Source organism: Taeniopygia guttata, chromosome 4A, assembly GCF_048771995.1.
Source record: "Taeniopygia guttata chromosome 4A, bTaeGut7.mat, whole genome shotgun sequence".
Taxonomy (NCBI): domain Eukaryota; kingdom Metazoa; phylum Chordata; class Aves; order Passeriformes; family Estrildidae; genus Taeniopygia; species Taeniopygia guttata.
Genome location: NC_133029.1, coordinates 8,822,248 through 8,843,499, shown reverse-complemented (window position 1 = coordinate 8,843,499; position 21,252 = coordinate 8,822,248). Strand labels below are relative to the sequence as shown.

At 47.2% G+C, this 21,252-nt stretch overlaps 4 protein-coding genes across 5 annotated transcripts; 1 reads left to right on the top strand and 3 right to left on the bottom strand.

Annotated features, from left to right (window-relative positions):
• Positions 1–348: 348 nt before the first annotated feature.
• Positions 349–10,240, bottom strand: ZBTB33 (zinc finger and BTB domain containing 33). Of its 2 annotated transcripts, none has more exons than XM_030272605.4 (2): positions 10,108–10,240; positions 349–5,331 (listed from the first exon to the last, which is right to left on the bottom strand). In XM_030272605.4, exons 1-2 carry the CDS (start codon positions 10,133–10,135, stop codon positions 3,290–3,292), a joined length of 2,070 nt encoding a protein of 689 aa, XP_030128465.4. In that variant the 5' UTR covers positions 10,136–10,240; the 3' UTR covers positions 349–3,289. The 2 variants fall into 2 exon arrangements, with proteins under 2 accessions (XP_030128465.4, XP_030128466.4); XM_030272606.4 differs by lacking the exon at positions 10,108–10,240 and adding an exon at positions 6,389–6,532.
• NDUFA1 (NADH:ubiquinone oxidoreductase subunit A1) lies at positions 8,133–21,155 on the bottom strand. The gene is given in 5 exon segments (NM_001245869.1): positions 8,133–8,150; positions 17,590–17,594; positions 20,251–20,346; positions 20,633–20,722; positions 20,897–21,155. Coding segments are annotated over 3 exon segments (213 nt in total). The 5' UTR covers positions 20,999–21,155; the 3' UTR covers positions 8,133–8,150; positions 17,590–17,594; positions 20,251–20,325.
• NKAP (NFKB activating protein) lies at positions 10,269–16,352 on the top strand. The gene is made up of 9 exons (XM_002196093.5): positions 10,269–10,558; positions 10,928–11,008; positions 11,389–11,462; positions 11,676–11,795; positions 12,389–12,434; positions 12,818–12,933; positions 13,083–13,158; positions 13,617–13,766; positions 15,052–16,352. The coding sequence occupies exons 1-9, from the start codon at positions 10,317–10,319 to the stop codon at positions 15,224–15,226; spliced, it is 1,080 nt and encodes a 359-aa protein (XP_002196129.4). The 5' UTR covers positions 10,269–10,316; the 3' UTR covers positions 15,227–16,352.
• AKAP14 (A-kinase anchoring protein 14) lies at positions 16,576–18,866 on the bottom strand. The gene is made up of 6 exons (XM_030272609.4): positions 18,790–18,866; positions 18,590–18,710; positions 18,426–18,517; positions 18,090–18,269; positions 17,067–17,119; positions 16,576–16,731 (listed from the first exon to the last, which is right to left on the bottom strand). The coding sequence occupies exons 2-6, from the start codon at positions 18,699–18,701 to the stop codon at positions 16,644–16,646; spliced, it is 525 nt and encodes a 174-aa protein (XP_030128469.4). The 5' UTR covers positions 18,702–18,710; positions 18,790–18,866; the 3' UTR covers positions 16,576–16,643.
• Positions 21,156–21,252: the final 97 nt, after the last annotated feature.

Sequence of the window (21,252 nt, the reverse complement as noted above, 5' to 3'; positions counted from 1 at the left end):
TGACTTTGAGCTCATTTGCAATGCCAGCAGTTGGTCAGACTCAGTTCCACAGTCTCAGGACAGCTCTGCCTATCCTGGGAGTTCCCATCCACCCCATCCATCACAGCATTCAGCTCACAGCTCACTGGGGTTGTTGAGCTAATCTGCTTTCTTGGAAAGTGTTCAACAAAACCAATTAAACAGCATCAAAACAAACAAACAAAACTAAGGCTCAAATGAAAACACCTCTCCCTGTGCCCTCCCCCACAGTGGGTTCCCTGCTATTCCCAAAGACATGGAAAAGGAAGCTCAAACATGTTAGACTACATAAACTGAGTTGCCATCAAAAAGAAACATACTACACTCACCTTGAGAATTAAACTTTTTTATTTTTGCCATAGAAAGCTCTAAAAACTAATATCACGTGTTGATAAATGAAAAGTAGAACACAAATTTAAAAAGTATGTTAAGGAAAGACTGTACAACTATATACATCATAGGCTGGGGAAAACCAAGGAATGTTTCACACAGAACATTTCCTAGGCAATAGCTGTAGATCTCAGAATTCAATGTATATAGTTGTCAGCTTCTGCACCTTTTTATAAGCTGCATGCCTTAACAGAACAAAATAAATAAGCAGTAGATGTTTATTTAGTTCACATAGTGGAATGTTATGGTATGTATCCCCAAAGAAACCAGTGAGGATGCAGCCACCATTACCATATTCTGCAGCAGATCTGTTAATAGTTTTATATGCATAATAAATGACTGTGAGGTTTGCTACCTTAGTCTGTTGAAATTTTTCATTTCTATATAAATGCTTTGTCAGATTCAACCTTTTCTTTCCATTATCCCAAAGCCAATTTCTTAATATTTACATACTTTTTTTCATTAAGTTAAACTGGAAGTTAAATGCTTACAAAAACAAACAAAGACACAAATGTAAGTGCAATAGCCAGAAATCTAAATATAAAAGCTTACTCATGGCCCCATAGAAAGTTTTAAAAGAATGGATTTAACATGTTTCCAAACCAATAAATACTGGAAGTGAAATAAAAAAAATGCTTTACATACATCTGGACTTTGGATATCAAAATCACTTCCAAGGAAAACTGAAGACCCTGAGACACATGCAAGCACGAGTCTTCTAGCAAAAATAGTTACAAAGCCCTAATTTTCCAGTTTTCCTCCAAAAAGAGACCTTTACTAGGCACAGTTTAATTTAAGGTTTTAAATATATCAGCAGCAAATAGTGATAGCCATTATGTTTAATTTTGCACTTTGCAATGTATGCTTAATTCCAGATCCCAACACAGGCCATTTACTTAAGAGTTGGGCTCGATGATCCTTATGGGTCCCTTCCGGCTCAAGACTATTCTGTGATTAAACATGTGTCATGCCAATAACAAAAATAACATTGCATTTGTCTCATCACGAAGCTGAGGAAGCCCAACCACAGCACCAGCCAGCTGTGCCAACACAGGCAATCCACACTCATTCCCATGAGGATAATGTGCGCCTGCAGAAATGCCACCTCAGTTACTTAAAGCATGACCCACTGGATTCAAAGAGGTCTGCAATATGACCTGGAAATAATCAGGTATATCATGTTCTTGGCTGACAAAGGAGAAGTACTGAGCATTACATGCACCATGTAAACAAATCCTCCTCCCATCACTGCTCACATGGATTTCTGGTATCATTTTTGTAGCTCAACTTATAATTGCTCTATTTACCATTTAAGTGCCTTTCTGTGAAGAGTACTTTGTATCTAAAACCTTTGAGAGTCATAAAATCAAGATACTAACTTAAAACATGAAAAATAAAAAGAGAAACCTGTAACTGCAATTTAAGCAATTAAAGGTTTCCATAACTAGTACTATGCACAGCAGTCTTTCCCAGTCATCTCTAGAACTTGAGGAGTTTTCATATTACCATTTACAAAAATTCAACAAGTCACTAACTCTGAAATGCTAAACTAGGACTCCAGTAAACAGCTGTTTTTCTCTATCATCTCCTGATCAAGTTGGACATCTAATTCACCTTTTAACTGTTAAAACAGGCACCAATTGCACGGAGAGTAAAACAGCAACATAATAAACCCAAACCTGGAAACAGCCAGCAACTAGACAACTGCAGAGAAATTATACTTTGGGTTGTGGTGAATAAAGGGTACTTTCTGGTAGTTGGTTTAGTCCTCATTCTCCAAAATGTATAAATGGGGCCAAATACGAGGGGAAATCCAAATCCCTGTTACACTTGAAGATCTAACCAAACAGGCATACAAGATCTTCAGCAGTCTCAGTGCTAAACCAATACAGCACTTACATGAATTCATAGTTTAGAGAAGCCTTCAGCTAAAAACAAATATTTTTATAATTTCAAAATTCTGGACTGAAGACCTTCTTGAAGAGTGGAGGAAAAAAGGAACAGCATTTTATAGCAAACTAATTACTGGCATTTTTTGCAGCAGTAAGAAAATGCAACAATATTTCTTCTTAGGAAGGCAAAATTATCCCCTTCCTAAGTGTTCTAAGTTTCTTCACTATTCATCTTTATAGGGTTTGTTTTTTTCACATTGCAAAAAGAGTAAAATGCCAAGGTCCAGGACACTGAATACTTAGCTCACCATACTGCCAAGTGGAAGTAAAGTTTGTTCAAGTTAGCCCTAACTGAGTATTGCTTGTTGACAAGACTTCAAGACTTTTTGCATGAAGACAATCCATAATGATGATTCATAATATTTATAAAAGCAGAACTAAGATGCTAGCTCAAAAACAGAGTACTCCAGTGTAGTAGGGGATCATGTATTTTGGCCCCTTGTGAGTTGTGGGATTATTTTTTTTAAATGGTTCCATGACCAAGAGACTATGATAAAAAAATCTTACTGTTTTCTTGGTTAACATCTAAACAGAATTCAGCATTAAAGTGCTAACATGAAAGAAAGGGTTTACATGGTAAGTATGGGTACAGGAAATATCTCAATTAGTTTAGAAATATTTCTAGATCTTTAGAATGAATTGTACATTGTCAAGCCACAAATCCTCATGTTTCGATCAAATTTAACATATTTGAAAACTCTGGTAGTGCCTTAGAATGTCTTACTCTCTATTCAAGTAAATGTTCCGATTAATTGCTTCCAAAAATCACTGCAGTTAACACGGTCCATCTAAGTGTTACCATTTGGTTACTTGCTAGAACAAGTAACTTCTTTTGACTTTAACCTTTGCTTTTACAGCAGTTTTAACAGTTCAGTTAAAACAGTTGCAATACTCCTGCACTGAATCCTTTTTCCAGCATTTCAGACATTTCAGTAAGATTCTGGTATCACAAACTCAAATTCAGTACTTCCCTCTGAGGGGTTTTGTTTAAAAATTGTTTCATTTCCCTGCGGAACGAAAATGTCATCCCAGGTGATTTGTTTGGCTGGAGAGTTGGATGCTGCTCCTTCAGCGCCATCCTTCCCTGAGCCAACACGATAGACAACTCCGCCGTCACTGATGCCCGGGACGCTGCTGTGGCGGTCACTGATGTAGGCGTACTGCCTGATCTGCAGGGACCTGCAGGGGTGCAGCCGGTACAGCTTGGTGTCCCCGGAAGGGTCCTGGCTGTGAACTGATCTAATGTGGGAGATGGTGATCTGGTAGTTGATGAAAGATTTGCCGCACGTCAAGCACTGGTACCTTCGCTCCCCGGTGTGGTGCAGTTCGTGCTTGGTACGATATTCTGCCAGAGCAAAGACTTTGTCACAGTAGCGACACGGGTACTTCTTCTCCCAGGAGTGGACGTTGAAATGTCTCCGCAAGCTCGTCAGACACGCGTACGACCTCTTGCACACCATACAAATGTAGTAGACTCTGCCATCCACTATGAGCTCGTAGTGGTCATCGTGCTTTACTTTCATGCGTTTCCCCTTTGGAGATTCATCATCAGACTTTTTGGGTGTGTCATCAGGCTTGGCTTCCCCTTCCTCAGAGTCACCCTTCACAGGGATGACTATGTCATAGGTATCCTCTCCGATATTTGCATAAACCTTACAGCCTGTGGATAAGCCTCCTATTTCAGTTGCTGTATCTAGTGTTATGATTTTCTGCCCATCTGCCACATTCCTTGATGTTAGACCCGAACTCAGTTCCTTGTTGTTTCCAGAAAGGACATCTGAGATTTTTATTTTAAATTCTCCAGCTTTAGGAGGTGGCTCTTGTGAAAATGTAACAACCTGTTTTTTCTGTACACCTGATCCTTCAGTGCTCCCTGCCTTAGGAACAGAAGACTGCTGAACCAAAGAGCTGCTGCTGACCGAACCAGGACTAGAGGAGCTAATGATATCGACATCATCTTCAACCACCTCTTCATCATCAACAGCAGTTGCTTCCACTTCAGTTACGGAGCCATTATTGGATGGCTGCTGGTTCTCCTCAAGTAAATCAATTGTAGGAGTCACGTGTGTTTGATGCAAGGAGCTGGCACCAAGTGATGAGTTAAGCAGAGGCTTGTTTAGCACAATGATATTAGGAGTAAAATGCTGCGGTGTTGCCGAGACGAATGATTCAGCACCTGACTGTGTTTGGCTTGGGCTTAGCTGAGTGGCAGACAGAGTGAGGTTCTGAGCTGCTGTGGTGTTTGTCAAATGGGGAGAGCCACCACTGCCACAGGACTTTTGGTCAGAAGCTCCAGCTGGACTTGAGCAAGGCTGGTTCTGGCTGGCAGCATTTTTGTCTTTAGTACATTCTTTTGGAGGAACAATCTCAGAACAAAATATTACATCATCATCTTCATCATCCGAATCGCTCACTGTGATTTTTGTAGTCTCATATTCTATGCCATGTAAGGAGAATGACTGTGTTATAACTGGCATCCCATCTGCTGCCTCTTGACCCTCTGGCCTGATTACAGTTACCTGTGTTTCAGCATCTCTTTGATTTGGACTAGAAGCTGAAGTTCCTGAAGCACTGTCTTTGACCTCGTTTGGCACATTTTTGCCTTCGGCCGGAGGTATGCCCAGATCAGCTATGAATTTAACACCCAGCTCCTGCCCTGATTTAATCAGTTCATCAAGTAAATCAGATCGGACACTGATTATTTTGGAACTATAAATATAATTAAGAATTTCTGCAAAAATTTCTGCTCTTACAAAGCTCAGTTCAACCACCTGACCAGCCACTGAGAAAAGCTGGTGAAAATATGTGCTTGAGGCTGAAAGGATGTTTCTGTGAGCTCGAAATTTCCGGTCCTCCACAATGACTGTAACATCACAGAAAAGTCCATGGCCACGTTGCTCATTCAAAGACTGAAGAAGCACACTAGAATATTGTGTGTCTGTTGCAGAAATAAGTTTTTTCCCCTCCATTCCTACAAAGGGAAAGCAAAAGATACCAAATTAGTAAAAATGCAGATACACAGTTTTAACAGCATGACAACATTCACATATTTACTTCTTTAGGAAAAAACAAATCTGAAATACTGTTCAGAAGATTATATGCTCCTGCACTCTGCAAATTTGTTTCCTATTGTTGTTTGTCCTTTCCTCTTATCCACAAGGTTATGTGGAATTCTGAATATATCCTCTGTTCTTACAAGGTTCTTACAAGGTGAGGAAAAGAGAAACAGCACCTCATCTTAAGCAACAGCAAGTAAGGTTAATTATAAAACCAAGAAAATGGAAGTTTTGGGTCCCAAAAACAGCTTTAAACATTATTAGTAATTTAATTTTAATTATGAAATATTCCATAGATTATGAGAAAGCCCAATGGCATGAAGTTATTTATGGCCAGACACCAGACTCTGTGTGTTGACATATTACCAATCGACTGAGTTAATGAAAATGCTATGGATACTGCACTTACTTCCCCAGAAAAATAAACTTTTTTAACCCCATGTCACATAGTTGCAAGGCTTTGTATTTCAAACCGAGACTCGGAAGCAGCACCGTAGCAAAGTAGATCTGCTAAGTCAAAGTAACCTATCTGTCAGCACTGCCCATTCAAAGCCCCGCAATAAGCGGCAAAAAGCAACATCCAAATACAGAACAGCGAGTCACGGGCTCTAATTTTACCCGCAAAACTTTTATTTCCGCAGGCCAGGCCGGGCCGGGCCGGATGAGACGCCGAGGCCGGAGTCCCAGCCGGATGAGACGCCAGCCCGGGGGGCGCGTCCTGGCCGGTTCTCCCGCGACCCCGGGCCCGGCCGTGAGAGCCGCGCTGCGAGCGGCGCCAGCGCCGAGGCAGCAGCGCCCGGAGGCCGGGCGGGAGCGGCGGCGCTGACAGCGGTGGGCCCGGGAGCGGCCTGGCAGCACCGGGCCCGGGCTCATGGGCGGCCCTCCGCCGCTGCCCGCCGGCTGAGCCGTGCCGAGCCCCCGGCCGGGCGGGAGGGGCAGCCGAGCCCGCCGAGCCCGCGCTCCCCGCGTTACCTGCGCCGCGCTCCGGCAGCGGCCCCGCCGCCCGCACCGCCGCGCCCGCCGCACCGCCGCCGGGGGGCGCTGCCGGCGCTGCCCTCGGCTCTGACCCGAGCGGCCTCGGGAACCTTCGGGCCGGGGCGGGGCCGGGCCGCGCTCCCGCCGCTCCCGCTGGGCCGGGCCCGCCCCGCGCCCCGCGCTCCGCGCCGCCGGCAGCCCCGGGGCCGCGGGCTCGGCGCTGCGGGCGCTGCCTGGACGCACCGCCCGCGTCACCGCCCCGAGGAGCGCGGCCCTGACCCTGCCTCAGCGCAGGCCCTGGCGCGCTCGGGGCTCGCACGCCGGCCTTGCTGCGGCCCTGGCGGCTCCCGCCCGGCTCCCCCCGCCCCGTGTCCCGGGCACTGCCTCGCGGCCGAGCGCGGGGATAAGGCCGTGCGGACGCTGTTTCCCGCTGAGTCTCGTTCCCTTCCCTTGCCTGACGCAGCCGGCACCTCCGCCCAGCACCGAGGGGAGCTCAAACCCACACCCGAGCACCCTCGCTGCTGCTGCGGGAGCATTTATTTGGAATTCTTTGCGCCACAGGGACACGTGTTAGACTCTGCCAGCAGCCGTACGGACATGTACGGCTTTGGCACAGAGTGCCTTTGAGCAAATGCGACTCTCGGCACATTCGACATGTGGCCACTGGAGTGACACATCCACAGCACGGCCTCTGGGAAACTGTTGCTGTTCAGGAATGCTCGAAGAACACCGAGATCATGAAAGATATTTTTCATCTGTGGTTACTGATCTGTTCCTTTTTTTTTCCCCTCTATGCATTCTGTGGACTTGAACCACAGGGGTTCCTGATTTTCCTTAAGATTCAAAAACTTTGACAAGAACGAATGTCCTGTCAAGTTCGATGAAAAACGTAACAGGCCACAGTCACTGGCAGACATGACTGCAATCCTTCACCTCGTAAATCAGCAATGAAATGGTCCTGCCAGGTTTATGAGCAAGAAATAAATAATAATTTCTTCTAGCAAGAAAATCACCTGCCAGGCTCCCTGTATTTGTATAGCTAGTAACACAAGTGCTTTTCTGAATTGAGCCTTCACATTTTAAATGTTACAAAACCAGTTTCTGTTTATTTATAGGTTTTACTAGAGAGTCAGTTGAATGAGGATAAATAATAGAAAACACTCATCAGGAAAAACATAGGCTTTTCTTCCTCACATGATCCTTCAATACTTTTCTCCTTTGATACAGGTTCTTCATAATTTTTACCCATGAGGCTATATTAAATGAAAATAATACTATAATTGTTTAAATACTTAACCCAGTGCTTTTTTTCTTCTCCAAAAATGTGTGATGGCCCAAATTAAATAATTTTTTTAGCCTTGCATCCTGCACCTTTAAGGATTTCTATTCTCAATGCCTCATCCAATACTAAATAACTAACAGGAAAATTTACAGCCACAGATGAGCACTTGGAAGGATTCCTGCTCCTAAAGGCATCACCAGATCTCAAAAATCAGGTTTAAACCACTTATTCTTAGGCACAGAAATGCTGCCTGATTTAAAAGCTGCCGGGAGAGCTGCACCATCTCCTTGATTTTTACCTTTCTCACAGCAGCATTTCTCTCTGGCAAGTCCTTCTGTCAGATAAAAAATCTGAACCCCACGGTCACACTGCTGCAGTCAGGGCAGAGTTAATGCTCTCCCCAGCTCAGCCAGTTTGACTGAAGCTGCCACCATCTTGCTGCACCTAAAAGCTGAATTTCAGTGTGCATTTTTTTTTGTCAGCATGCATCTCCTATTTTAGGGGTTGTTCTTTCGACTTTTATGTTCAGATAAGCCTCGAAAGTGTTTGGTGGTTCAAGTCACATAAAACCTTACAATATAAATAACAATATAAAAGAACCATTTTATCTAAGATAAGAAACATCCAGGATATAGAACTACATGTGGTCATCTTGGAACTGAATATGTAAGAGACCCAATAGCAACTTTTATCTTAATGTATAGAAGTGATCAGAAAAACTTTGGGATGGAGGCTCTGAAAATATGAAGTACAAATTAAAAGAAATTTATGTGCAGGCCTTTACAAGACGACAAAACAGTATGCAATTCAGTAACGAGTTTTCAATTAAGCAATTTGAGAAGCTCTTTTGTTTTTAAAAACTCCACTTTGCGAGAACAGAAAATTCTTTTAAAGAGCTGACAAATTTGAGAGACAAAGTAACATTCTCCATCATGAAAACATGTATTTTACGTTAAAGTAAATTAAATTTTATAAGCAGAACAGTTAAGGGTTTTCAATAAAAATTGAAATTCAATAGTTATCCTACCTAAGACTACCTTTAAGGACAGAAATATTCTTCCACTGTGGGAATTCAAATTAAAAAGCACTGCTTCTGAAAGACTCTAAAATACAAATTTTCACTGTTTATGCCTTGAAGAAATCTCTGAGACTATTTCTCCTGCCAATCCCATTATATAAAGCCTCATATATCTGAATTAAGAGTCCAGTGGTCTTTTTATTGACATTAGTAGTTGTTGTAGATGCTGTTATGTACTGCATGACATTATAACTTGTGTACAAAAGCACTTCAAGTCATCTAACAATATTAGGTAACACGAGTGCAGATTGCTCCTGAGGCAGATGTTTTAGGCATCATTTAGTCAGATCTAAAATAATCCAAAATTAGTTTGCCAAAATAATCAAAAGAAGGGAGAATACAGGCTGTCCTCACACAGACACAGGTAACAGTAATGGGCAATCTCTGGTAAATCTTTTCCCTCCCTCTACTGCACATGGTTCCGTGTACCCAAATAAATACACAGTTTAAATAGGCTTCCTCCATCTTACAGGGTTTTTTTTTTAACGCTGTTTATGGTAGGTTTAGGAGCTAAAATACTGCTCCATTTGTGAAAAAGAGACTGACATACCCTGACATAATTTCTAGACAGCATAAACCAGCATGGGTTTCCCAGGGTGGAGCTGCTGTCCAAAATGCCCCGTTTACACGGAGCTGGCCAGACCCAGTGATATCACACTGCATTTCCAGAGCTGTGCAGAAACTCGGGGTTTATTTAAGAAAGCTCCGTGGCAACATGGTCAAACCTGGGGGGGAAGGGCGCTCACAGAAGAGTGGGTGTCTTATCTGAATAGATAATTTGTATCATCTTTATAGATAAAGGTTAAGGTTGGAAAAGACGTAAGATCATCAAATCCAACCCGAACCCAGCGCCAGCACCACGTTCACCATTACACCATGTCCGTAAGTGCCATCTCCACACGGTTTTTTAACATTTCCGGGGACGGTGACTCCACCACTTCGCCTGCAGCCTATTCCTGTGCTTGATAACCTTTCCCATGAAAAAAAATTTCCTAATACCCACCCTAAAGCTCCCCTGACGCAACTTGGGGCCGTTTCCCCTCGTGCTGTCAGTGTGGCCCTGAGCGGCCGCACCGGAGCGGCGGCAGCGCCGTGTCAGGCCGCGGGGAGGTGCCGCCGCCCGAACACCGACCGGGCCTCGCCCGGGCCGGGCCGTGCCAGGCGGCGCCGGGCCCGGGCAGGACCGGGGAGCCCCGCCGGGGCACGCTGAGCTGTCCGCGGGGCAGTGCTGCTCCCGGGCCGCCCTGGACAGCTCCCGGGGCCGCGGCCCCGCGCCGGTGCCCGCGGAGCGGGGCGGAGCCGGGCCCGCGCCGCCACCGCCCCCCGCCCGCGCCTCGCGCCCCGTCCGCGCCTCACCTTCCGCCGCCGCCGCGCGCGTGTCCATCGCTGCCTGGCGGCCACCGCGGGGCACAAAAGGAGCCGCCGCCGCCGCCGCCGCGTTGCCGGCCGGGCGGGTGGGGCGGTGACCCCGCGGGCGGGGCCGCCCCGCTCCCGCCCCGCTCCCGCCCCGCTCCCGCCCGGCCGGGAGCGCACCGGAAGCCGCCGGAAGCGCCTCCGCTTCCGCTATGGCGCCCGCGTCCCGCTCCCGCTCCCCGCCCGCCGCCAGCTCCGAGCGCCGCGGCCGCCGCTCGCGATCCCGCTCCCGCTCCCGTGAGCGCAATGGCCCGAGGCGCCTGAGCCACCGGCGGAGCCGCAGCCGGTCCCGCAGCCCCGGCGCGCCGCGCTCTTCCGCGCACCACGGGCACCACCACCACGGCAAATGGCCCGAGTACTACGAGAAGGAGAAGGAGGAGATCCTGCGGCAGAGGTGAGCGCCGGCGAGGGGCCGGGGCTGCCCCGCCGGGCCCCGCTCCGCGCGGGTGGGACGGGTGCCGCGGCCGGGCCCGGTTCTGTACGGCCCCTCACGGGCTCCCCGTGCGTTCCCCGGGGCAGCGCCGCCCGGGGCAGACGGGACGGAGCTCGGCTGGAACGGGCTGACAGCTGCTACCGCCGATCCTCGGCGGTGTGCGGAGCTCTGCTGCCTGACTGCCCCTGCGAGCTTGCTTCGTGCTCCGAGTTCTTTCTCATCCTTCCTCTAGCTGCTTCAGGCGATTACAAACACTAACGTGTAAGACTTAAAATGTTTGTGTGCTGGGTGTTGCAAACTAGGCGTCAGTGTCAGTGTTTTCCTTTACAGGCGACTCAATGAGAGAGAGAGAATTGGAGAACTGGGTGCACCTGAAGTCTGGGGGCTGTCACCAAAAGTTCCTGACCCAGAGTAAGGCAGAGTCTTTCTTCATGTTTTTTATAATATTAATTACATATCAGTTCAGTTTATAAAAATGCTTTATCCCTGCATTAGTCTTGGTTCCACAATACTTATTGTGTCCGTTCCTTTCTGAAGCAGCATAAGGAGATTGCTATTTTTTCAACCAAATAATTCCAACATACCAATTATGCAATACATTATTTATTGTAGATCAGGTGACTGTTGTGTTGTGGTTCTGACAGCAGTTCCCAGGCCAAATTATTTTTATAATATCTTTGATATTTTACTCCTTTGCAGGGATTGATTCAAAATGTCTTTGGTCATTTGTATACCTTTGATCTTGAGTACAACAAAACAGATTTTAAGTAGCAAACTGTTATTTTATTCAGTTCCGATGAGCACACACCAGTAGAAGATGAAGAGGCAAAATCTAAGAGTAGTTCTTCGGATTCCAGCTCAGAAGGTATTTTGTTTGGCTTGCACAGGTTTTTTGAAAATGGGAAGCTGCTGTGGCTTAGAATCTGCTGCTGCTTGCAGGAGGTTCCCTGGCTTAGAAGGGTGGAAGCGGTTGGGGTGGGCTCCAGCTCAAAGGAGAGCACTGCTTTGGGAAGATCAGGGAATACATATGGAACCAGGTATTCTTTGTTCTCTAATTTTATGTTTAAATATATTCCAGAGGAAAAGAAGAAAAAGAAGAAGAAAAAACAAAAGAAAAAACGTAAAGCATCCAAAAGAAAGCGCAGGAAACATTCTGAGGACAGCGACAGTGACTCAGAGTCTGAGCAGAACTCCAGTGGTAAGACAAGAGGGTCTCAGCTTGCAGTCTGGCCTCAGGAAATGGGATTTCTGAATTTAGCATCCACTGGGCCTCTCATGCCAGAGATCTCTTTGATACGTTCTCATACTGACCCGCACTGCAGGCGTTTCTCCTAACCCTTTCCCAGTATAAACAAGTCCCATCAGGATGTGTACTGGGGCATGCTGGAGGAGGCTGTTAGTGCTGGGAATAGGCTCAGGGTTAGGTTAGTGGTTAGGTTAATTGTTAGGGGTAGTGATTAGTATAATTCTTAGCAGTAGGGTTAGGGGAGTGGTTAAGCTTAGGACTGAGAGAGTAAAAGATCCTATGGCTCCATGAGTACTGAGACTGGAAAAAACATGCCAAGGCAATCCCAACATTGCTATTCCTACATCATTCTGACCTGGAAAGCCCATATTATTGAGTTTGGGTTAGGGCTAGGGCTTAGGGTTAGGGTTGAGCGAGTCACAGAGCCCACAGCTCCGTGAATACTGGGGCTGTAAAAGGTATGCCATGTTATTCACAGGGCAGTAAACTACTGAGTTATAATTAATAATTTATTTTTGATAATACATACACTTTCTTTTTTTCAGATGAAGATAAAAAGAAAAGCAAGAAGAGGAAAAAGAAGAGCAAAAAGTAAGTGTTGTGGTTGCTGTGTCATTTTGGCTGCTGTTGCCTGGAGGGCAGCTCAGTTTTCTTCACAGGCCCTGAGGGAGCCTGAGGACCTTAGGTCATTTGCAAGAGCTGGCAAATAATATTATTTTGATAGCTTTTATTTAAATCTACACAATTGTGCAGCACAAACAACTCTCTGTAGAGTCACTTTCTAACACTCTGTGAAAGTCAAAATAGAACATATATATTGTCTTGGCTTTGGTGTAAAGTGTTTTGTATGAAACAGCAGACAGCATTCTTCCTATAGGTGGAAGTTGCCTTGAGAAACTAATTGAGTATGATTCCAAGCACCTTCTTTAATCTTAAATTTTGATTAACAGCATGTCTGTCTGGCTTTACCACAGGAAGAAGTATAAGAAAAAGAAAGCTAAGAAGAGCAGGAGGGAATCCAGTGATTCAAGTAGCGAAGATTCCGATGATGAAATGCTTCAAGGAGATGATCTCTGGATAGAGAGATCAAGTAAGTTCACCTGACTTTAAACTTGGATAGAAACTTCTTGATGTTCTTTTTGTGAATTCGTTGTTAGGTGTTGCTGACCTGTATAACCCTTCTGATAACAAAGAACAATGGATATAAGATTAATCTTCCTCATTATTTGATTGTTGCAGAAAATACTGAAGCTGATAGTTTGATTGGACCAGAGGCTCCCAAAACTCATGCATCTCAGGATGATAGGCCTTTGAAGTGAGTAACCAGCTCTAATGGTACTTTGATCAAATCAAGGAAATCAAGTGTGAAAATTATTGTTCGAAAGGGCTGTTGCAACAATAAGGCATGCAGAGGGAGAAATGCTGAGCCAGAAACTCACAGACAGAAGCTAGTGGTGCTAGGCTTTCCCCTGGCCTGAATTTGGGTAGGAGTCTGGTTTATGCTGTTTAGCCTTGATTCCTAGAAAAATCAATTGTAGGTGCCTTTATTCTAAAGATCTGCAGTATTGTGACTTCGTAGTGTCATGAGAATGAACTCAGCTGATAATTTGAGATGTTGTTGCTAGTGTTGCCATAAGGAAGAAACAGGCCAATATGTGGGAAAGAGTAAGTGTTCAAAAACTCAGCTTTATAGAGTAGTGAAGAGGGAAGTTGGATGTTTAGCTCAGGCTCTCTCTATCTGAAACTATTGAAATCACCACTTTTGTTTTTTAGCTATGGACACGCCCTCCTGCCCGGTGAAGGTGCAGCCATGGCAGAGTACGTAAAAGCCGGGAAACGCATTCCCCGCAGAGGTGAAATCGGCTTGACAAGTGAAGAGATCGCTTCGTTTGAGAGCTCTGGTTATGTCATGAGTGGCAGCAGGTATGGTTTTGATGATGGCAGTGGTTCAGTGGAATTTTCAAGAGCTGCTTTCTCTGCTGGCCGAACAGAAGGCTTCTTCCAAGCTTTACTTGCAAGCATGGAGGAAAAGGTGCTCTGCTTGCAATAATCTACACTAAACTCCCCATTGCTAGAGATGGATAGTGAGTTTTTCAAGGACACTTTCTCCTCAAGAGCAAAAGTTCTTTACAGGCAATACTCTTCTAATTATTTAAAATGAAGAGGTGCTTGTGTCAGGTGGCTCAAAGGTGGTCTGTTTGGAGGACAGCCCTGGGGATGTGCTGTCCCTTCAGCAGGAGATAGATCAATGTGTGAGAGGTTGGCTGCACTTTTTTCTCTATGATAACAGGAATCTCACTTAAATTTTGGTGAGCCAGCAACTGACACCCTGGGGGTAGGGGAGGCTTTTGGCTGACTGCCTGAAAACAGACCTCAGAAATCAGTTCCTTGCTCTGCCACACTCCTTCCTGGGAAGGTTAGTGTGCAGTTTAGGTTATCTAATTTAGTATCTGTTTTACCTGTTGGCAGGGTCAGCACAAAAGATTCAGATACCAACATTAAGGATTAAGTATAATTTGTTACAGTGCAAAACTGCAAATAATTACAAAGGATAAACTAAGTAATGCATCTTATAGTTACTGCAAAAGATTGCCTAGAGTGATGAAGAAAGATACATCACCAGTTACCCTGATGCTTTACCATAATCCAGATCTGCAAATCAGCTGGGGAGCCCCAGTCAGAGCAAAGGATTGGAGAACCATTCCTGGGAATTCCTCTGTGGTGTGTCCACCTGTAGGCGAGGCCTCCATCTTCACTGTGAGAGGGCCCAGCTTTTAGAGTGTAGAATAAACAAGTTTACACAACTTCTAGTGCAGGAACATGTGATTTCATCCTCCTCTTGGGTTCCACCCAAAGCCTGGGCAGGGCTCAAGGAGGAACCAGGGGAGCTGGCTTTGATCATATACCTTCAAACAAGGCCAGATGTCTGATTTCATGCCTTTGTCTGGCTTTGAAATTCAGAAAGATAAATATATTCTTATCAAACATTTCACTAATGATCATGGCCGTAATGAGTAGATACAAATATAACATTTTGTGGGAAGGTTCATCTAGAGGTCAGCTTTGGCTCAGGACCTGTTGTTCAGGCCTTAGTACTTCAGTTTGTTTATTTAAAGCCCCTGACAGGTTCAGGCCAGCTGATGGCTGGAGGCTGTGCCAGGGCACTGACACCCTGCCCATGCTGATGTACCCGTGTTCTCCCCCACAGACACCGGCGCATGGAAGCCGTGCGCCTGCGGAAAGAGAACCAGATCTACAGCGCAGATGAAAAGAGAGCTCTGGCATCCTTCAACCAGGAGGAGAGGAGGAAACGAGAGAATAAGATCCTTGCAAGCTTTCGAGAGATGGTCTACAGAAAGACTAAAGGCAAAGAGGAAAAATAATGCTTCATTTCAGCTGTACTCCATAGCTTGCACTACGTGGCAGCTAACACAGTACAGATGTGATTTGAAGAAAGCTGCAGGTGCTGCAGCACCTTTCACCCAACAGGGCCAAGCCTCAGGCGTGGATTACTTGTGTCAAGGAAACAGTTATTTTCATCAGATTGTCTTGGATGGTTTGTTTACCATCTACAAGGAATCCCTGTAAAGAGAAAGGCTACAAGGCAGGAACAGGCGGGGAAGATTGGAGGTGTCAATGTTCTGCACTTTGAATCCGACAAGCCAAAGGAAGGTTTTGTTACCTAATACCAAGAAGTGTGGGGTTTTTATTCCATTTATTTTTACTAATCATAGGATCATTTAGCTTGGGAAAGACCTTTAACAAGCTACTAGCACCAATAGCAAAAATGAAGGAACGCCTGAGTTCCTGTTTTGAGATCCAGGACAGTCCACTATTTTTTCACATCTTTTAAATTTAGGTTTTTCCTCCAAACACTTGAGTTTCATTTGTGACTCAAACCAGAGGTGTATATATTTTGTAAATGAGTTTGTAATTTAATACAGATGGGCTTCAGTTACTTTAGAGCAAGCAGATGGCAACTGAGGTGTGATGTAACAGTAATAGGGTCTGATCTTCAACCAGTGAAACACATGGTGAAGAACTAAGTTGCTTGCTTCTTTTTCTCCTATGTTATACATAGGCATCAGTGCAGTGGGGTGCAGTGATTGGAACCCCTGTATGCACACAGGTGGTACCAAGGATGTATCTTCCAATTTCTTTGAAATGCTTTTGTTTATGGAAGTGTTCTAGATTAAACCTTTGTTTTAACTCCTATAGTATTTTACTTTGATCTGTTTCAGCAGCATTACATGGCTTGCTTTAAACTCTGTGCTCGGAGGCTTTGCTCAGGCAGTGCTTATCTTTGGTTATCTTTGATTCAACTGCATATTTCCAAACATATCTCCTAAAACTTCTTTTTTTCAAATGTTTTTTAAATCAAAATGGTTTTTAGAAATTGGTTGTTTCTTTTTTGTTTCCCTAATTTATTTTTCTTTGTTCCTCTAAGTCTAGCAGCAGAGATGTCTTGTATATTTGTATCAAGAAAATAAAAGTCATAAAGTCCTATAATGTTTTCCCTGGAGTTCCACAGACCTGGCATTCACAAACAGCAAATCCTGCCCAGCTGCCTCTTCCCATTTACAGCCTGGAACCTGGTTCCATCCTGCTGTCCCCACCCGTACCTGCCAGGGGCTGTCACACACAGCCAGCTGCCATGGCAGGGCATAGCTGATTTTGCACAGGTTCAATGCTTTTTATCTATCCACAAAGTAGAAATGCTGCTAAGGAAGACTTTTTTTCCTTCATCATGTTTATTTGGTTCTCCACAGCAGAGTATTGGTAATGGTGAATTGGAGCTGCTCATCGGGAAGCAAGTCTTTCTGCACATACTATTTTATTTTCAATGATGTCCTGAAGCCACTTTTCTCTAAACTGACACTGTTCTGGCCTGGAAAATGGTATAAAAAGATAGATTGTAAGCATAATACTGAATCCAAGTTTGGCCAGATGAGAGTTGGCCTTTATCCACCACGTAAGGCTATCTGCTGCAATAAAGACCCCCACCTAGACCCATGTAAATCAGGACAAATTTCTGAGAATGCAGATGCTCATGGGTTATTCAAGCCTCTGGGGATGAAGCTAGTGATAAGCAGGGTCATTTCATGGAGCAAGATTTTGACAACTTCTACTCCTCTGCTATTATTGCAAACTTTGTTGCATCGAGCTCCCTGTTTGGTTTTGGAATGGAAAAGCTTGCTAAAACAGAACAGTAATAACATTTACCTCCGAATCAGCCTGCTGGACTCCAGTCTGTAGAACACCTCCACAGGTGCAGTCTGCAACACAGTAGAGACAGGGCAGAGGCCATGTACAGCCCCTCAAAAAAAATTGTAATTAAGTGAAAGCTAATATTTACTTTAAAAATAACCTGGATATTTGGTTGGGGCAGAAGGGAAGATGCTGCTCAGGGACTGGCTGGACATTGGTTGGCAAGTGCTGAGGAATTGTTTTCATTTGCACAACTTGTCTTTCATAGTTTTTTTTCCTCCGTTTGTTTTTATTTTCCCCAATTTGTTGCTATTGTTCTATTTATTTTTTAATATTATTACACTTTTTTTATGCTTTCAATTCTCTCCTCCATAGTAGTGGAGAAGGAGTGAACAAGCAGGTCTGATGCTTACTTACCAGCTGGAGGTTAAACCACAGAATCATATTTGGGGATCCATAGCTGTTAAGTAGAAACACTAAGGTTCAGTATGACTTGAGCCTCGAGGTAAGAAGTCTACTCAGTGCAATTTATTTCTTTTTTTTCTCTTGGGTTGCAAGAGGTCATTGTACAGGTGCAAACTTCAAGCTGATCAGGAAAGGGATTTTGAGACAGCTTGAAAAGCAAAGTGTCACTCTCTCTTTACTGGCCTCTCATTCTGTAACTCACCTCTACTCAGCCCTTGTAACAGCTGCCCAGAACAATTGTTGCTTGGGAAGGGAAGATGGTAAGAGCAGGAAGGCAGATGTAGGATCCTGCCAGATTCTGTTTGTGGAGCTTTGTTAGTCAATGATTTGGGAACTAACCCAGCCTCCTGCTCTGTGCCTCGCTCTCCTTGCCACCGATGGCATGTTTCTTTTAGGCCACATCTAAACCTCCTGCCATTTTCTGGACATGGCCAGGCATTGTCAGCATCTTCACAAGAGCTGCTGGCTCCTCACCAGCCTCTCCACTGTCCTGGCACTTTTCTGCCTCAGGAATGCCACTGGACTCTTGTCCCTTAAAGGACCAGTCCATGCACACCATTTCTGAGTACTTACGTCAGGTTTGAATTTGGAGATCACTATAATGAAGTACACACTTGCTGTTGCTCGTGGGATGGGTTTCCTACGTGTTGGGAGGCCCCAGCAAGCTCTGTAATGGTACCTCTTGCTGTTCTTCAGTTCTTCTTCCTCAAGAAATTCTGAGTGGTAAAGCCAGCTTTCATGAATGTCCCATGTCTGTTGAACAAACACATCACACTAAGATTCCCTATGTCTAGTAGAGCTGACTTGAGGGTGGTGCTAAAAAGGAACAGAGGTGCTCTTGTTTAATTTTTCATATTTCTTAACAGTGAGAAAGTGTGGCCTTCCTGAGTGGATGGAATTCTGACTCACAGAAATTAGTTCTTCGATTTGCTGCTGTCCTCTCTCCACTGTGAAGTTCTTGGCTGTGGTCCATGGGATATTTTTGATGACATGCTTGCTTTCTAAAACAGATAAAATGCTGACAAATCCTCCTGAAAAGACTCCAACACATTCTAGTAGAGCAAACACAATACCTTTCTCTTTTTCCTTGGCCTCTGGAAGACATTCCTCTGTATTATTTCTCTGATCTTCCTGGGGAATGTTATCTTTTTCCTCACTGGCAGCTTCTTCCTTTTCCTCGTCCATTGGCTTCACCTTCAGAGAGATAAACGCACAAACATCGAGCGAGCCCCGGTCTGAGAGCGGGCAGTCCCTCACGGCCCCTGCTTCGTACCCCGGCCCTGCTCACCCCGCTGGGCGCTCCCGGGCGGCGGCGGCTTCTGCCCCGCTGCCCCGGCCAGGCCGGGGGTCCCCAGGCGCGGCGGGAGCCGCCCGGGGCGCTCCGGGCCCGGGGGTGTCGGGGCCCGGGGAGCTGTGCCGGGGCTGGGGAGCTGTGCCGGTCCCGGGGTGTGCCCGGGCAGCTGTGCCGGTCCCGGGAGCTGTGCCGGGCCCGGGGAGCTGTGCCGGTCCCGGGAGCTGTGCCGGTCCCCGGGCAGCTGTGCCGGTCCCCGGGAGCTGTGCCGGTCCCGGGAGCTGTGCCGGTCCCCGGGAGCTGTGCCGGTCCCGGGAGCTGTGCCGGTCCCGGGAGCTGTGCCGGTCCCCGGGAGCTGTGCCGGTCCCGGGAGCTGTGCCGGTCCCCGGGAGCTGTGCCGGTCCCGGGAGCTGTGCCGCTCGGTGCTGTCCCCGCGCGGTCACCATGGCACCGCTCGGGGCAGCCGCGGCCCGCCCGGCCCGGCCCGGCCCTGCCCCGCGGGACCGCCCCGCCGCCGCGGGCTGCCGGGAGGGACGGCAGCTGCGGGATCCAGGCGGGTTCTCACTTTGTTGTATTTTTACAAATCTGGACAATTCGTCTGTGCTCTGCCGGGCAGCGCTCTGTCCAGCCCGGTGCACTGAGGTGCTGCAGGCTCCGGACAGCAGCGCTGGCAACACGCCGAGCTTCAGACGGAAAGGATCACGGGAGAAGCCAGAAATGTTCTAGCAGGTCACAGGGTGCTGAATTCCCAGCAGCTCCTCTTCCAGCATGACTAGAGGCCGTGAGGCAGGGGGTAGAAGCCCTGCAGCCCGTGTTGCAAGACCACAGTGAGCTGTGCCCCTGCAGGTCCATGAGGGAGCAGAGATCCACCTGCACCCAGGAACGACCCATGCTGGAGCAGGTGGGAAGCTCATGCTGGAGCAGGCTCTGGCAGGACCCTTGTGCCCATGCAGAGAGGAGCCCACTGGAGCAGGTTTGCTGGCAGGAAATGTGACCCTGCTGGAGCAGCTGAAGGACTGCACCTTATGTGTGGGACCCATGCTGGAGCAGGGGAAGAGTGTGAGGAGTTCTCCCCAGAGGAGGAAGGAGCAACAGAAACATGGGAAGACATTGACCACAACCCCCCTTCCCCATCACTCTGTGCAGCTCAGCAGGGAGGAGGTAGAAAATATCAGGAGTGAAGCTGAACCCAGAAGGGGGGAGTGGGGGAAAAGTGTTTTGATTTCTCATTACCTTGCTGTTATCTGACAATACATTAAATTAATTTCTCCAAGTCGAGTCTCATTTGCCTGTGACAGTAACTGATGAATGGTCTCTCCCTCTCCTTGTCTCAATTCATGAGCCTTTCAATGTATTTTCTGTCCCTGTCCAGCTGAGGACAGGAATGGCAGAGTGGCTTTGGTGGGAACCTGTTGCCTACTACAGCAACACAAATACAAGGGCTGAACACATGTATAGCTTTATTTAAGAGTTAAATCATTTTCTATAGATACATGAATTTTTCAAAGCGTTGACACCTTAGTCTATGTTCTCCAGACCCTGAAAAAGAAAAAATAACAGCTATATTTGTGTCGTTCATGCCACTAATGTACAACAGAGCATATCTGAAAATGCAGATTTTCAAACTACATTTAATGACCCGGGTCTTAATTAGAACAAAATTAAAATGCACATCCCCAGAGGCAGGCCAGCTGCAGGCACCGAGTGAGATCTGACAAGAGCGACCAGCGCCCACCTCGGGGGCCGTCCCAGAGCTGGGGGGTGGGGGAGCAGCGCCCGGGTCCCGCTTGCCCCCGGCGGTACCTGCCCAGCGCCCCAGACCTGCCTTGGACACGTAGTACTTGTTGACTCCCGACAGCCGCCGGTCCCTCTCCATCAGGGTCCACTCGTAGGGGTAGCGGGCCACCCTCTTCTCCTGCAGGCACAGAAGTGCCTGTTAAAGCCTCGGGCAGGGCTCCCGAGGGAAGGCGGGTAAGGGGAGCCCCGGGAGGAAGGGATCCCAGGGGGATGCAAGGGACCGGGGGATAAGGGCGGCTCCGGTGGGGAAGCGGAGCCTCAGGTCGCGGATCCCAGGACCTGCCGCGCTGACCTTGCCGCCGTGACACCAGCGGTGCATGAAGATGGTGGCCATGCCGGGGACGGTGAGGCAGACGCCCATGATGGCCATGCCGGGCAGGATCTCGTACCACATCCCGCCGCTGCCGGTGCCGGTGTCGGTGCCGCTGCGCCGTGTGCCGGGGCACTCCCGGCCTGCCCCGCGCCCTTCCCGGCCTGCCCCGCGCCCCCTCACAGCCTAACGGGCCCGAGCGGGCAGCGGCAGCGCCGCCGGGGAACAGTCCCTGGCAAGAAGTGAGGCCGTGCCCGTGTCCCGGTTCGCGCGGTACCGTTCTCGGTCCCGGGCGCTGACCCCGCCGGGAGGAGCGGCGGCGGGCGCGGTGCGCGCTG